The 16,574-nt window shown below is 41.6% G+C and overlaps 1 protein-coding gene across 1 annotated transcript in view; it reads left to right on the forward strand.

Annotated features, from left to right (window-relative positions):
- Nucleotides 1–16,574, forward strand: part of DENND4C (DENN domain containing 4C) — a 132,048-nt gene that overhangs the window by 74,446 nt on the left and 41,028 nt on the right. Inside the window, exons 11-20 of the mRNA XM_074994973.1 lie at nucleotides 3,602–3,702; nucleotides 8,385–8,603; nucleotides 9,377–9,522; nucleotides 10,678–10,713; nucleotides 10,849–10,979; nucleotides 11,885–12,017; nucleotides 13,439–13,645; nucleotides 14,456–14,584; nucleotides 15,153–15,297; nucleotides 15,632–15,778. Of these exons, the coding sequence (XP_074851074.1) occupies nucleotides 3,602–3,702; nucleotides 8,385–8,603; nucleotides 9,377–9,522; nucleotides 10,678–10,713; nucleotides 10,849–10,979; nucleotides 11,885–12,017; nucleotides 13,439–13,645; nucleotides 14,456–14,584; nucleotides 15,153–15,297; nucleotides 15,632–15,778 (1,394 nt within the window). The remainder of the gene's footprint in view (nucleotides 1–3,601; nucleotides 3,703–8,384; nucleotides 8,604–9,376; nucleotides 9,523–10,677; nucleotides 10,714–10,848; nucleotides 10,980–11,884; nucleotides 12,018–13,438; nucleotides 13,646–14,455; nucleotides 14,585–15,152; nucleotides 15,298–15,631; nucleotides 15,779–16,574) is intronic.

The raw sequence follows: 16,574 nt of genomic DNA on the forward strand, positions 1-16,574 counted from the left end.
GGAGGAAAGAACTGAAAGCTTTTTTTTCTTCAGTGTGAAAATAGCTTACTATTTGGTGTTTGTGGCTTTTTTTTTTTTGGGTAATGAAAACATTTTCCAGTGGAGACTTAACCATTCAGTGATAGAGATGTGATTCTCCAGTGTGTCATTGTGGAGTATTAAGAGATAGATGAATTGCAAAAGGGCTCAGTTCAAATAAGTAACTGAATGTCCAAATGATATCTAACTTATTTAGGCTATTTACTGAATTGGAAATCATCTTGAAGCTAGAATTCGTGGCTACATCTACATTAGAGAGTTCTGTCAACAAAACTCACAGGCTATGTCTACACGGGCACAAATCTTCAAAATAGCCGTATTTCGAAGATTACTAATGAGGCACTGAATAGAATATTCAGCGCCTCATTAGCATTAGGACGCTTCTGGCCATGGCGCTTCGAAAGATATGCTTTTGAAAACGTGCGGCTTGGCGCGGCTACATGGGGCTCCTTTTCGAGAGGACCCTCACCTTCAAAATCCCCGTATTCCAATCAGTGATCGGGATAAGGGGATTTCAAAAGGTGCGGGGGCCTTTCGAAAAGGAGCCCATGTAGCCATGCTGAGCTGTGTGCTTTCAAAAGCGGCGCTTTCGAAAGCAGTACAGCTGGAAGTGTCCTAATGCTAATGAGGCGCTGAATATTCAATTCAGCGCCTTATTAGTAATCTCTGAAATACGGCTATTTCGAAGATTTGTGCCCATGTAGACACAACCATAGAGTGTCTACACACAAGCACGTGTTGTCCACAGTCTGTTGACAAAACTTGGCACTTTCGCTGACAAGAGTTCTGCCTCTGCAACAAAAAAAATGTCGTGGAGACACTCTGGGGCCTTCTGTCGACAGGCAGTCCTGTTTGCAGAGCTTCCGGTTGGCCAGTCTGTCGAGAGAGGTCCAGACAGTCTGGCTGCTCTCTGTTGATGCAGTGGATCACTTTTTCGATCCACTTTTTTGTGTGGCCATGATCTGTCAACAGAAGTTTTGTTGGAAGATCTCTTCTGATAGTAACTTCTCTCGACAGATTGCTGCAATGTAGACATAGCCCTTGTGAGAAGTTCCTTGTGAGCAGTTCCTGGCACTATCTTGGTTAAAATGTGGTGGTGAAAGACAGTGGCAAAATGTAATGTTTAAAAAGTCTCTCAAACTTAAATATTCGTTAAGGCAGAGGACTGGGGATCAGAAAACTTGGTTTCCTTCCCAACTCCGTCACATAAGACCATGTTTTCAAGAACATCACCAAATATTGTTTGCCTATTTTGACCATTTTACTGATATCACCTTTAGCTGGATTTTCAGAGGTGCAGAGTACCTGCATTTCCCACTTAAGTGAATTGAAACTTGGTGAGTTCGTCTCTGGGAACACATATATGCCTTGTCTCTCATTAGACATGTGACAGCCCTTTGCTCACCTTTCTAATCAGGATATTTCTTTATCTTGGCAATGTGTTCATGCAATATTTGTGTCAGTGAAGCAGAGTATAGAAGTATAAAGTGTTATGAATGAATGTTATTGCTGGCTTTTATTTTATGCAAGCCCAATTCCTTTTTCTGTGGGGAGATGCATTTCATTATCTGTAACAGTGCTGCTCTAGTAAAGCTACTTTTGAAAGATCTTTGCACTGAATAGAATGGATAATATTTTTCAGAAAGGCAGTATTTTCTAGTACAACAGTGTATTTACTAGACATTGTCAGTCTCTTTTGAAAGCACTTAATGCTAGTAGCTCCATTATCATAGTCTGATGAAGCATTATTTACTGCCAGCAAATGTTGAATGGCTTTCATTCATGCAACAGTCTCTTTGGTGCCCATTCTTTGTTCCTTTCAGACTATATCTGCAAAAATAATGACAATCTTTTTGAGAGAGGAAGGCTTTTAGGAAAACTGGAGGATTTTTTTTTTAAACCTCACAAGTCTTTCTTTTTCTTTTTGTTTGTTGAACTGGAAAAACAGTATAGCCAGTGTTGCTATGGAGAGAGAGTGGGAGGAGACCTCCCTGAGCACATCCCCTTTGACAGCCTTCACTTAGGGCATATCTATACCGGCAAGTTACTGTGCTGTAACTTTCTTGCTCGGAGTGAAGAAACACTCCCCCCATCCCCACCATTTCAAAGGGGCCCAGAGCTCTAGACACCTGTCTCCCCAGGAGGCTCAGAAGGAGCGGCGGGTGGGAAGGGTGTCAGGGTCTTGAAGGCCCTTCCACCCTTGGCTCCACCCCTTTTAGGGGTGGAGAGGTGGTCCCCATGCCTACAGAGCCTATTGCTGCCACTTGCTGGGAGAGCTTGCCTGCTGTGGCCACACAGTTGCATTAAAGTGCTGCCACAGCAGTGCTTTAATCTTAAGTGTAGACAAAGCCTTAGATACTCTGCCTCAGTTTCCTCATGAGTAAAATGAGAGTGATCTTTCAAAGACCCCTGTGAGGCTGGGTTCATTATTGGTAAAGCACTTTGAGAAAGTAGAGACTTCTATAGTTGCTAAGCATTTCCTTTGTTTATAATTTCTGCAGCAAGTTTATCTCTAATAAATGTCTGCATTTTTATTTTTGAAGGGTATTTATAATTGGCTATACTCCTATTGACCCAACAGTAGGTGAGCAATCATATTACTGAGGCATAGCAGCAAATGAGCATGCCTGGATCAGCCAAACTAGTAAAACTGACTGACTAGGTACTGTGCAGCAATATCTGCTAATGCACTTCTATAACCACTTCTCTCTCCTCTTTCATCCCAAAGGGAGACACATGCATACCCAGAGTTCTCAGCATTCACCCCCATCCTCTCTGTTTATTTCTTCTCTGATAAACAAAGCTTTTCATGGTAACCACTGTATTTCTAATCAAGGAGGAGCTTTCCTTGAGGTCAGTTAACTCTGCTGCTAAATCGAACACATGGATCTTGAAGGATATGCTGAATTCAGTCTTCCCAATCCCAGCTAGGTTAGTGTTGAGGCTGGAAACAGACAATGAATGAATGTGTCAGTGCAGCATGTGACCATAAAGATATCAGGCTGGACCCAACTACTACTATTAATTCATTTGCCTTTTAATCCTGCTCTGCTTCTAGTTGATGGGCTTACCCTTTTCTGCCATGCTTCAAGCCTATACTTTAACTACTGTTGTTTGATACAAAATGGAAGCTCAGTAAGTGAGATGATTTGTATGTTTTCATGCCGTGCAAGTCCAGATGAGCCTGATTAAATTATGTTTTTCAATAAGACGCAATTAAACTCCGTGAGAGAGAAGCAGCCACGTGAGATTTATTAAATCACCGACTTTAATGTCTTAGCCAAATCTAAACAAAAGTTCTGGTTTCAGGTTAGTCTGGGATCAGATTCACGCTCAGTTTAGACTACTATATTATTTTAAGGGAACAAAACAGTGTTGGATTCTTTTCTTTGTGTTTTATATCTGCCCCCAAAATAAAAGCGGTAAGGCTTCTTTCCAGTGTTCTTTCCTTGTTTTGGTATCAAGGCATCTTGAAAGTGAAGGTGAAAAAAAATTAAGTTTTCATGCTCTTTGAAAGGGAGATCTGTTTTATTTTCCATTCATTGTTTGTTTAACTGTATAGGTCAGATGATAAGAAGAGCATGAACTGGAAACAACTTCCTAAGAAGCCATGCAAAAGTCTACTCAGCACCTTAAAGAAATTGCATCCACAATTGTCATTAGGTAAGGTATGGGGGTAGGAAGGGCAGCTGCCATAAGCAAGGGAATTAAATATTCTGGCCATATCTACACTAGCCAAAAACTTCAAGATTGCCATGCAAATGGCCATTTTGAAGTTTACTAATGAAGCGCTGAAATACATATTCAGCACCTCATTAGCATGCGGGCGGCCACGGCACTTCGAAATTGACATGGCTCGCTGCCGCATGGCTCGTCCAGACGGGGCTCCTTTTCGAAAGGACCCCGGCTACTTCGAAGTCCCCTTATTCCTATCTGCTCATAGGAGTGTAGCAGACAAATGTAGACGTAGCCTCTGTGACAAATCACTGTGTTTTGCTGGTATAAGACAAAAACTTTTAAATGAGAACCAGGGCTATAAATGTAAAGCCATCCCTTTTAAAGTGCCTGATATGAAGTTTTTGCACTCTTACTTTGCTATAATTCTGAACTTCAAACCACACAGAGTTCCAGTTCTGAACATAGATGGGACTGTCAAATGGGAGTTGTGCTTAAAACACAGCTCAGACATCTCTTGGTGGTCACTTGATAATGAATAGGACGTCTTCATGTCACCTTCCTATTTGTGAATCGGTTGATCAGCCCAATTCTGGAGCTGAAGGCCTTATCACAGAAGGGGTGTTGGTAGCTGTTGGAGGCACCTGGGGCAGTTTTTGCTGCTCTTTTCTTCTTCTCCACTTCTCCTTGTGTGTGCTGCAGCAGGTCAGATGTAGCTTCCACTGAAACACCTTTTGGAACTGAGTCTGTTACATTCTGGTTGGACCACTGCACTAAGCAATTGTCAAGATAAATGAAAAACATATGGGAAATAGGCTTTGTAAGTACTGTTAAAACTTACGTTACATAGCCCACTGAAAACGTGAGTGTGAAAGTCATCAAGTAACTTGTAAACCCTGACCAAATATTTGTAGAAAAAATGCATTTTGTTCAGTGCATACAGGTTGAATTGCAAACATGCTACAGGTCGAACCTCTCGTCCAGCACCCTCCGGACATGACCAGTGCCAGATGAGAGAATTTGCTGGACCATGGGAGGTCAACATTGTCTAGCATGGGAGTCAGCAACCTTTCTGAGGTGGAGTGCTAAAATTTGAAATTTTGACCTTTATGTGTGATCTGAGTGCCAGCGGTACTTTCTAAAGTCACTAATAGTCATACTTACAGCAGCTTCATTAATAAATAAAGATGCAGAGCTTTACTGTTCAAAAGCATTCTGTGATTCTGTGAAAGAAAAGCTAAACAGTAGGTCCCTGTTTGAAAGAGCCTGCCCTACCACCAACCCTAGCCCTCCCAGGCAGCTCTTTAAACAGCAGCTTCATGCTGTTTAAAGACCCTGCCCCACCCATTTTTCAGTCCTCCAAGACAACACTTTAAATAGCAAATCAACATACTGGACAGTTAGCCTTTTAAAAAAAAAAATAAAGTCCAGACACTCTCCATGAAGCTGAAATAAAGGGACTTTCCAGGTGGAAACAGGATGGATGGTCAGTCATGGCACAGGAGAACGTGCTGGACACAGGCAGAACCTGAAGCGATGCTGGAGCAGTCGTACGAGGAGCTGCTGAGCAACCTGAACTCTATCGCACAGCTGCTGGCCTTTCGCAAGCTCTACACATGTATCAAGAAAGCTGCAAAACAGAAGCAGATCTGGCAGGGAGGGGGTAGAGGACTTGGGGGTGAGGGGAAAGAAGTTCAGAAATTTGTCAGGAAGGGGAGGAAAGGATCCTTGTCCTTGCTGGAAACACACTGCCCATTAAATTTTATTGCCACATCCTCATCATGTGTAAAGACAGGGGCCTCTACCCTTTGCTACATCCTCTCCAAATAGGATCTGGGAGCAGCTGGAGGATCAAAGTGCCCTACCTGTGTGATAATGATTAAGCCACATGAGGAATGCCAGGAGGCATATGACAACTGTTTGGAGGACATGATTGCCCTTCCTGGTCCCCCTGTGAAGGATGTGTGAAGGGCCTGCAGTGGAGCTTCCAGCTGGCTGGGCCTGCACTGTCCCAGCAATGTTCACTCCCTCAGAAACACGAAATGAGCTGGTCCTTCAGCTACTTGCTGTGTGCCAGTAAGGGGAGCCGACTGCGTGGACCTGGGGCTTTTTACCTTTCACCAAACAAAGCTATTCTGAAATAGAGTAGTAGCTGCTGAGGATGGGGGCAGATGGTGACTAATTGCCCCCTGTGTAGGGAGTAGGGGAGCAAGTGTCTTGGCCTGGGCAGCACTCCCATGAAAGAAGAGCCCAAGGCACGAGCAGCAAAACCAACTGGTTCTTTATGGAATAAATGTATGTGTATAGTTTAAAATAAAAAAAAAAATAGCTCCACTCAGATGCCCCTGCCAAACGTGACTTGCAGCTTGCTCCTGCTGGGAGGTGCAGGTGATGTGGCTAGGAGACCAGAAATGATGGACACCAGTGCCAGAGGGGCTGGCAGCGCATGTCAGGTGAATCACGAGGGGCCATGGGGGTGGTAGCAGAGGTCCCTGCAGCGGGGGGAGGGTGGTGGTGGAGGGGGAGACCAGAAATGATGGTGGCACTCGGGCAACTAGGGCAGGCAGCTGAGCCTGGTGAGCGTAGCCGTTGGTGCTTCACCCGCACCCCCCTTTTGAAATTTTGTGCATCTCCCATTTTGAACATCCCTGACTTAAATACTGCAGCACAGGGCTCAGCTCTTCTCACTGCCAAGCAGCAGCTGTGAAAACCAGAGTAGTCACTTAAGCTTTTCTTCTCCCACCCCCAACAGCTCTCCCTGCTGAGCAGTGACTGTGAAAGTGGCTGCTCTTTGGCTTTCATGGTCCGCGCTGGGCAGGGAGAGCCGCTTAGCCCCCTGCTGTAGCAGGGTGAGAACAGCTGAAGGGCGGGGAGGTGGGAGAGGGAGGGGACTTGAAATGACTGTTCTCTGGCTTAACTTTTTTGTCATGCTCCCTTCCCCTTCAGCTTGTTTTCTTGGCCTGCTGCTTCACAGGGCTCAGCTGCTCTCCCTGCCCAGCAACGACTGTATAAGCCAGAGAGTGGTCTGGAGTAGGAGGGGTGGTGCTGAGCTACCGCCTGGTATGCCACTCCTGGCACATGTGCCGGGAGTTGCCGACCCCTGTTCTACCACATTACCAGCACTTCCACTGCTTACTGGGCTCTTAGAGAGACATTTAGGAGTAATTACAGCTAAATAACAGCATAGAACGCTGCCAGCCACCAGTCCTGGCTCTAAACAAGCTTTATGGGACCATAGGAAACATGTCCATACCCATGATAGATATACAGCCAACTAAAATCATGCCAGATTGTGGATGTTGCTGGAGGAGAGAATTCCAGACTAGAGAGGTTCAGCCTGTAGTTTCTTATGGCTTGACCCTGTCCAAACAAATTCTTTGGCAGGGGCCACATTCAAACTACTTTCAGACATTGCTGTCTTTGGAGTATAAATGGGACTTTCAATGTGAAGTTTTAAGTTTTTTTTTTTAAATAATACATACTTTACAATGAACTGAGGAAGTGGTGATGGCTCCTGTGTCAGAAGTATATAAAAACTCTAAAATGAGGGTAACATAATATGCATTGATTTAAGGCACTGAATGACTTTCTGCCTTTCCCCCTATTTTCAATCAGTTTTCAGTGAAAGCCTTTTATGCAGCCTGACCTTTGAATTTTCTCAGCAGGTATTTTACAAAGCTGCTGTGGGTTCTGTTCCAAATTTAATTGGAACAAAGGCAATGGTGTACATCAAATTGGATTAATGCTTTTATTCCTTTGCGGTACACATACCTGAGGACAAATGTCATCAAGATAGCATAGAGGTGGATTTCTTGTACTCTGTGTGTGTGTAAGAAAAATCAATCTGCCACCCTCACTTTTAGAAGTCTGAGGTCTCTCCATAACACAGAAAACTACAATTACAGTATTAAATCAAAACTCATACAAATGTCTTGATAGTCTAGTGTATTCTCTCAGATGTTACAGAAATTAGAATGAATTGAGGTAGAGATGATATTGATACTTCAGGTGTTGATATTAAAGTAAGGCCACCTGCAGTATGGTGGGACAAAAAATGTAGAAATTTAGTATGCTGGGGGGAGATTTTGAGCACCTTACGTCTGCCTGTGCTTTCGAAGAAACTGAGAACACATACATGTACTCACTCATTACAAGTGTAAATCCGGCACACTGACTGGCTGTTTCTACCATTTAATGCACAGAGAGGTTAAAATGTTCAATGTGTGCGGGCCTTTCTTTGTGTTTAGGTAATTTTACTATAATAATAGGGAGGTCAGGTGGTGAATGACATGAAAACTTGACCTTTCTTGTTGGTTGATCGACTGCAGAATAGTGAAATTCAGTTTAGGAGATGTGACAGGTATTTGTAAGGGATCGTATTTGAATGATCTTATATCTAAGCCAGACTGGCTGTGTTGTGGCGAAGAGATTGCTAGTGCTCATGGAGCTCTTTTTCTTCTGGCCCAGATGATAGAGACTGGAAATAGTGAAATGTAATAGTACTGCAGAGGCCCAAGTGAATTAAGTTAGTAGTCTCAGGATTGGCAGAGACTTTGTTTTAGAAATGCTAAGTATGAGAGAGAAGAAAAATCTGTCTCGTGTGTTCCTAGGGTAGTCTGTTTTAAAGTTGTCCATAATAAAGCTCATTTTCCATTTGTTTCTGTTTCTAGTTCATAGAAAGACCCAAGAAGGTTCTGCAGTGGAGATGACACCCATAGAGGCAGACTTCTCTTGGCAGAAAAAGATGACAGAACTTGAGATGGAGATCCAAGAGGCTTTTCTACGCTTCATGGCATCTATTTTAAAGGGGTACAGAACATTCCTCAGGCCAATTGTGCAGGCACCTTCAAATAAAGCTACTGCTGCTGCTTCTTTATTTGACCTTCAAGGTGAGGCTGTTCTGAATCAAATTCAGGCAGGGTTGGTGTTATGATTATTAGTGTATCCTAATTGTAGAATTAGATTCTAGTTACTTTGCAACTGTAGATTATAGAAAATTCTCAACTTTATTGAGAGTAAGTGCCCATAAAGGCCAAACTTTAATGACCTGATAAAAAAGAGAACAAAATACAATGTTCTTAATTCTATACAGGATCAGATGAGAAAAGTTTGAAGTGGGGGAAAAGGTTAAGAATATAAGAAGTCAGTAGGAAATAACTATTGTCTGACCCCCTTCAACTTGTTCTAGTTGTGCAGACTTTTCAGATATTCTGGTTTGATAGAGTTGAGAAAAGTTCTTAATGGAGATAGGTAAAGGGACACTGTACTCTTGAAAAATGGTTTTGAAAACCTACACCTGCCATCTGAGAACCATACATTTTTATGATGTCACTTTTTCCTATGTTCTTGTGAGCAGTTTTTTCTAACATTCTCCTTGCTGGTTGTGTGAAAGACACAAGGAGCCCAGGAAATTGATTACACTGAGCAATGGTATAAGTGACTATCCACCAAGTATTATCAGATGCAAAGTGAACAAACTTCTTAAAAACAGGAAAGTAACTCTGCTTTGAAATTTAAGTAATGTTAGGTGTCAGTATAACAATTGACAGGCAAAACACTTGCTAACAAATATTGATTTGTTGTTGTTGACATTTAACATTTTTTTTCTTATGAGGCTTCATATTGAAACAAGCATTTAGTTTTCTAACTTTTTTTAAATTAGGATTTTTAAAAAGTAGAGATCGTGCCTACACAAAGTTCTACATGCTTCTAATCAAAACACAGATATTTAGCCGCTTCATAGAAGAGTGCAGTTTTGTGAGTGACAAGGATACCAGCTTGGCATTTTTTGATGACTGCATAGAAAAGGTGAAAAACTATATTTCATTCTTTTTAAAAAATATTTATGTTGCTGTTAATTGTGCCTTCATGTCTGTGGCTTTTATTTGTAACAGTGGAGCAGGAGCAGCAGCAGCAGCTGTTGTTATAAGATAATGGAGTTTGCTGTGGTTATTGTTGTAATTTTCTCCTTCATCTTGTTGTATTTTCATTTTATTTTTAGTTAGTGCAGGAAACTGACAGTGCCCCCCTCCATAACATCTCCAATTGAAAGTCACACAGTGTAATGCTTTAGTGATTTATGAAAAGAAAAAAGAGACTTCAGGGTGTCCTGAATATGTGGCTTGCCACGTCCACTCTGATCCTCTCCTACCTCCATCAAGGGCCTTCTAAATATTAGCCTTTCTCAGCCAGTTTCCACTCCACTTGTCATACTTCACTCTCATTTAGCGTACCTATTTATAAAGTAGCAAGATATGTGCCAAGCACACCACCTCAAACTTTGTTCATTTTTGCATCCCTTCCTCTTAATCACCTCTTCTCTTTCAGGTATACTGTCTCTGTCTATGACCTTTCCTTCTTGCCTGTGAATGAAATCAGGAACTCTAGAGCTGGCTTTAGAATAGTTCCCAAGTCCTACCTTGCTCAAAGTGTAACCCATTCCCAAGATCTTAATAATTAAAAAGCCAAGTGGATAATTTACCAACAAATTAGACAATCAATAATTAAGGCATTTATTTACCTGTGAGTGTGTGCTTTTTTAAAAAGAGTATTTTGGTTTTGATGGTATCTTGGTTTCTGGTTCAATTTTCGAGGATCCTTGAAAGAATCATTCACATCTGGCTATTGAATCATTGTATTGTATGGTGTGGAAAGACCATTCCCTTGGAATAATATAATTAAACTAAATTAAGGAAGAAAAGGCTTTTCCTAGACTTAGAATTCCTTATTTATTTCGCTGACAGACCTGAAGCTTGTTGAGATCGCCTGCTCCCTTAGCGTTTAAGAAAAAGAAAAGTGTGTTTATAAAGGAGATGATATGCTTTCAGAGTAATGTGACAGTGTAATTTGATCATCTTGGTGGTACAGTAGAGGAAACAACTTTAATGAAAAAAATATATATATTTGTAAAACTACTCAGCTGCTTGTAAAACGAAAAACTAATTGACTTTTCCCTCTTTCCAGCTTTTTCCTGATAAAGGAACAGAAAAGGGAGAGAAGGTACTTTCATATTTGTTTTCAGAGATGTCTAATTGCACAGTAGAAGTGAAAATATGATATGGGTGGGAGTGGTGTTTGAATATGGAGAAGAACTGTTCCTAATATCAGAACATGTTTTGTCCTGATAATTTTAAGGTTGATATAGATTCTGCAGAAGATACACGTTTAATTGAGCTTGATGAGTCACAGAAGAGTGAACACACAGTGTTTATAATGCCACCAGAACCTCCCCCTCTCAATGAACAGGATCGAGCTCCTAAGTACAGGTATATTGTTAATTATTAAAGGATTTTAGGCTCTAGAAAACTAATGAGTCAAGTGAAATGGCAGCTTTTCCCTTTCAACATGAGATGACGTAGCTATTGCAGTTTGTGTTAGGTCCCACTTAAACTTAGTGTTTTAGGTATAAAGGAATGCCGACAGTTTGAGTTTTGGTCAGTTTCTGGAATCTGATAGTAGTGTTTCTCTTTCTTCTCCCTCCCCTCCTATTGATCAACACCTGGCAATCCTCATTTCTAATTATATTTCCCTGTATATGTTTCATACTCCCCACCCTCCTTGCTGTTGCTGTATGCATTTCACACCAGTGTCAGTGGGGTATATTTTTTTCAGTCAGGCTACTTAGTGAAACTACAAAGGATCATTGAGTCCCTGCTGTGAATATAAGCCATAACTATAAGGGAAGGGATCTACCCCTGCAGTTGCCCTGTACTCTTTAAATGGATTTCAAAGGGTGGTGGAAACAGCCCCTCTCCTTTCACTGTTGCTGTTTTGCAACCCACACCCCTATGGAAGGATCTGTGACAGCAGATGCCGAGATCCTCACAGTAATTCTATCTTCCCTGCCCCATGAAATGTTTGGAGATTCCAGGACTGCACCTGCATTGAGCTTTTCTCTCCTTACTTGGCCAGCCACTGAGGTATGAGGGCCACTGCTCTCCCATCTCTTCTGGGCTCATGGATCAAGGCAGAGTCCTTCTGATGTCTCCCCAACCACTCCTCCATGAGATGCTTCCCATCCTTCCACCCTGTCCCATTTTATGGGGTTCTTTACAAAAACATTCTTTGATCTCAATGTGCGATAGCCCTCAGCTTGCTTGTAGAGGGCCCGTGCATTGGAGGAGAGCTACTAAGTGATTTGTAAATTTAAATATGACCCTTTCTTTAATAGCTATAAAAACTTCCCAAGACTAGATCTTGAGCTCTTCGACAGGCCACAGGCGTTCAAGCATTCATTCAACAGGCACCCTGTTGGAGGTATCATTTCAAATAGCCCAGCGCTCATGGCAAAGAGGACAAAACAGGTTAGATTTTTAACTAGTTTTGCCTTTATATTCTACAGTGTATGTGAGCATTAAAAATGACATAAGTTTGGGGTAGAGCTGTTGCTGCCCACTTATGCTATGAGTTCATGTTGTGTTTGAAGAACAGATGTTATAACTTTGAACAAGGATGTATATGTAGAGGAAAGAATCAAAGCTAATCTGAATTTAGAGGCAGTGGTTCTGTTATCTAACACTGTGCTTCAAAGCCAAATGTGGTGTTCTTGGTTTTAATATGTGGTATAATAAAGGAGGTTGGAGCAGATTTGAAGTGGTATTAGAATTCATTTTCTTCCCCATTATTACTTTAGATCCTCAACTGAGTTAAGTTTTTAGGCAAGTGTATGTTTTCTTCATCCTTATAAACTCTTGTAATTCACTATGTTTTAACAAAAAAGAGCTATAGTCAATTTGGTTTCAATAACATTTTCTTCTAGTTTTCAAGACTGAGACATTGATTTAGCTGTGCCAAAACAGAGCACTATTTCAAATTTCTTCATTTTCTCTCTTTCCCTATAAGATTTATTGCGATTTAGTCCAATTTTTTTTCTTGGCTCATCTTGGTTCAGTGTCTTCCAACATTCACTCCATTATGTCAATTTTGAGAACTGTACTGAATTTGTTGATTGTCTGTTTTCTGTTTTGTTTTATGGGATGCAATCCCATTCCGGGCACATCCCTTTCTCTTGACACAACTAAACCTTACATTGCTTTAAGCTATGATAAAAGGGAGCTGTACAGTAAAACCCCAAGTTACACGGAGGTTGCGTGCCTGCAACCCCGGCGTAACTCAAATTTTCGTGTAGGTTGGGGTGGGGAGCCAGGAACTAGGCTGCTGCTTGGTTCCCAGCTCCCTACTGCTTGTGGGACCCAGGAAACTGAAGAGCCCACCATCCCTCCTGGCTGCTTCTCCCTGCCTTCCCCCAGCCGTGCGGCTGTCAGCCTGACAGTGGCGCCACTCGGAGAAAGCAGGGAGGCTTTTAGCCTGCCTAGCTTGCCTGCAGGCTAACAGTCATGCGGCTGGGAGAAGGCAAGCTGACAGCCACAGAACAGCTTCAAGTTGCACTTAACTTACATTAAAGTGAGTTACACGCAACTTGAAGCCGCATATTTCGGGGGTTTAAGGTATAGTAATTTTGATGGTCCTAGCTCTTACCATTTCAGAGGTGTTCTTGATCAGACAGACATGCTCTAAAATACATAGTAAATTAAAAGCTTTACAAAAGGGAAACTCTGAGAACTACAGTTTAACATCCATGTTTTCATTGGTTTCTCCAGTGTGATGAGTTGCAGCATCCCATTTTAAGAAAGCTAGTGTCTGAATTAAAGAAATTTTCCTCCAAATTGAAGGAGTTCTGTATTTTGGGCTTGTTTATATCCTTGTTGTTTTCTGTCTTTTACAGGAGATAAAAACAGCCCATAAACTAGCCAAGAAGTATTACACAAACCCATCACTGTGGGCCAAGTGCCTCTTTAGTCACTGTTATAGCCTATGGTTCATTTGTCTGCCTGCCTACACCAGAGTTTCCCATCCCAAAGTCAAAGCACTGCAACAAGCCTATGACATTCTTACTAAAATGAGGAAAACTGAAGTGGAACCACTAGATGAGGTAAGTACCTCTCCCTTTAAAGTCCACACCTATACAATGGGACTGAAAGTTCAAGAAAGTCCACTGTTAATATTTCATTTCTAAACACAAGTAAAGTTCAAGCTTTTTACCTAGCGTGTAACTTAGCCTGGTAAACCAGGTTTTAAAGGCCTGATTGGAGTAAGGAGCTGAAAGCTGTGTACTGAGGAAACCGAGCTTAAAACACTGCCATCCTCACAGAGGCAGCTGTGCTAAAGGCATCAGATGCAGCAGATCTTTGCCCACGAAAGCTTATGCTCCAAAATTTCTGTTTAGCCTATAAGGTGCCACAGGACTTCTTGATCTTCTCGAAGATACAGACTAACATGGCTACCCCTCTGATAGTTCTCTGTGTTGAATTTAATAGGGGTAGATATTCCAGTGACTTTGGGAATACAGATTCTCATACGCCAATTTTTAGAGGCACAAAACCACTAAACTGTTCAAGTCTAAAGCCTTTGTTACATTTAAAAGATGACACACACACATTTTTAAATGTTTTACGTTTTTGTGTGCTACTTGCTTCTGAAACAGATTAATCCTTCACTGCTTTCCCTATAACTTATCCTCTTCCATCTGGAAAACAAAGTAAATGTGAGTGTGCTCACAGTGCGATCCCTGGTTTGTGCTCCCTCTCCTGGCCATGGAGGATTTTATGTTGAATGGTTGCTTTTGTGTGCCTTTTTCCCTTTCCGACTTCAAAACTTGTAAGCTAGGTCATGTTTGGGGACCTAATTCACTTCAGAACGTTCCTTGAAATTCACCATGTTATGGGTTTCTCAATCTTATCAGGTGTGCTACAGAGTTGTTATGCAGCTCTGCGGACTTTGCGGTCATCCTGCTCAGGCAGTGAGAGTCCTGTTTGAAATGAAAAATGCTGGAGTGCAGCCTAATGCGATAACCTATGGTTATTACAACAAGGTAAGAGAGCTCTTGTTGAAGCTTGGGCGGGTAAGTAGTCATTTATTTGTCATTCTCAATGCTATGTCTCGATTATGGCAGTTTGTTGACAGATGTTTTTGTTGGAAGATTCGCTGTCTGAGCTGGTTAACCAGATATCCTGTTAAATTTTAACTTCGGCTTCTATTTTTATCATGCCTAAGTCTTGTAACAGTCCCATAATTAACATATATGGCTGAGGATGGGGAATGGAAGAGGTGGTGAAGGTGGGAGTAGGCTTCTGTGCGTAAACTCTTTCCACCTCCCATCCCCAAAAACCAAGCTAAACTGCAGTCTGTTAATTCGGTGACTCAGCAGATAGAATCCTGACTCTGCTTTTGGTGAAGGGTGTGTGCTTTTAACAATCTGATGACAGTCATTCAAGACTGGTGCTTTACACACAATCTTGAGACAGGGGAGAGGGGCTCTTAAAAATCAGTTTTATAATTTGTGCATTTCACATCTTAAAAGAGAGCAGTTTTTCTGTAGCAGGTAGGAGGGCAAGCTTGCTGATTAAGCAGTTACTACCAAAATGCTTTTGATTTTACAGGCAGTTTTGGAGAGCCACTGGCCTAGTAGCAACCGCAGTGGAATCTTTCTATGGACGAAGGTACAAAATGTGGTCCGTGGTGTAGCACAATTTAGGCAATGCCTAAAAAAAGCAACAAGGAGCTCTCAGGTGTCTGTGATTTCAGGTAATCTAGTGATTGAAATGGGCTGAACTTGAATAGGATGTGCAGTCTGGTGATCGCTGCTAGTGTGATATTGTGTGTGTATATTTTTGAAATGCTTCCAAATAGGGAACGTTTCTCTAAAGTGCATAAAAAGAGGCTGCTGCCAAGTCTATGCTCTGTGGTATGAGCACTTTGAAAACTAAATTGGTTGATTTTTGTTCCTTTACCCCGTAACCTTAATTATATTTATGTAACTAAGTATGCGTTGTGAGCTGGAAAGGTTTGGTTGACTTATTGAAGTTTGACAAGTTTTCTAATCCTCTCTTTACTGACCAGCTCTCATTCATATCTCTAGCTCCTCGGAATGCCACGGGTGGAAGTGATGGGGACACGGTGAGCCATGGTAGCGTGGATAGTTCTAATGATGCTAACAGTGGGGAGCACGCACTCTTCGTCAGAGACTTAGTCAGGCTTGATTCCATTGATAATCACTCTAGCACAGGTACTAGAGTCTGCTGGGTTTCACTACTAACAATCGCACCAAAAGCAAACTCCTCTTTTATCTCCACTTGATTCTTCCCCCTCTTTCTGAGAGTGTGCAAGATGACTGGCTGAATACTTTGTTAAAAAGGAAATAGACGGTAGTTGCAGGATATTCCTCTGTATTGCACATTGGTACTCTGTGCTCAGTATAGAGCAAGCCGTAGCAGAATGACCAACTCTTTAAACTTATTTTTGGTAATTGTATAACTGGGGAAGCAGTCACATGGCCCATATTTTATTTTGTGACAAGTGTGGTTTTTTTTTCTTTTTGAGCAGTTTCCAATTCTCTAATTATGAGCTTTAGCAATTACTTATGCACACTACTGATAAAATCTACTGGACTAAAACAAACTGTGCATGTAACCTCTTATTTGTGTTTACACAGGAGGGTGCAAAATCTACTCACACGTAATTGGATACTATTGTTTTCAAATTGGTCTTTAATATTCATTGAGGGCCATTAGAATTCCAGAATATAGTAGGTATGTTTGATCACTGGAGCGGATACTTTTCAAATTATAGTTTGGAAACCGCTACCGTGGTTTGCAGAACTTTGGAATTAAACACGTAAATTCTGACCCTTGTCATGTGTATAATCTTTGAGCACGTATCTTGGAGTGGAAAGACTTTTTTGAAAAGTCAGAGAGGCTCTGCCCTAAGTATGGCATGTTCCATATTAGAAAAATTAGAATGAATAATTTACTCTCATAAAATTAACTGAGTTGACAGGTTACCAAAAGAATTCACCTGCTTTT

Source organism: Carettochelys insculpta, chromosome 5, assembly GCF_033958435.1.
Source record: "Carettochelys insculpta isolate YL-2023 chromosome 5, ASM3395843v1, whole genome shotgun sequence".
NCBI classification, from domain to species: domain Eukaryota; kingdom Metazoa; phylum Chordata; order Testudines; family Carettochelyidae; genus Carettochelys; species Carettochelys insculpta.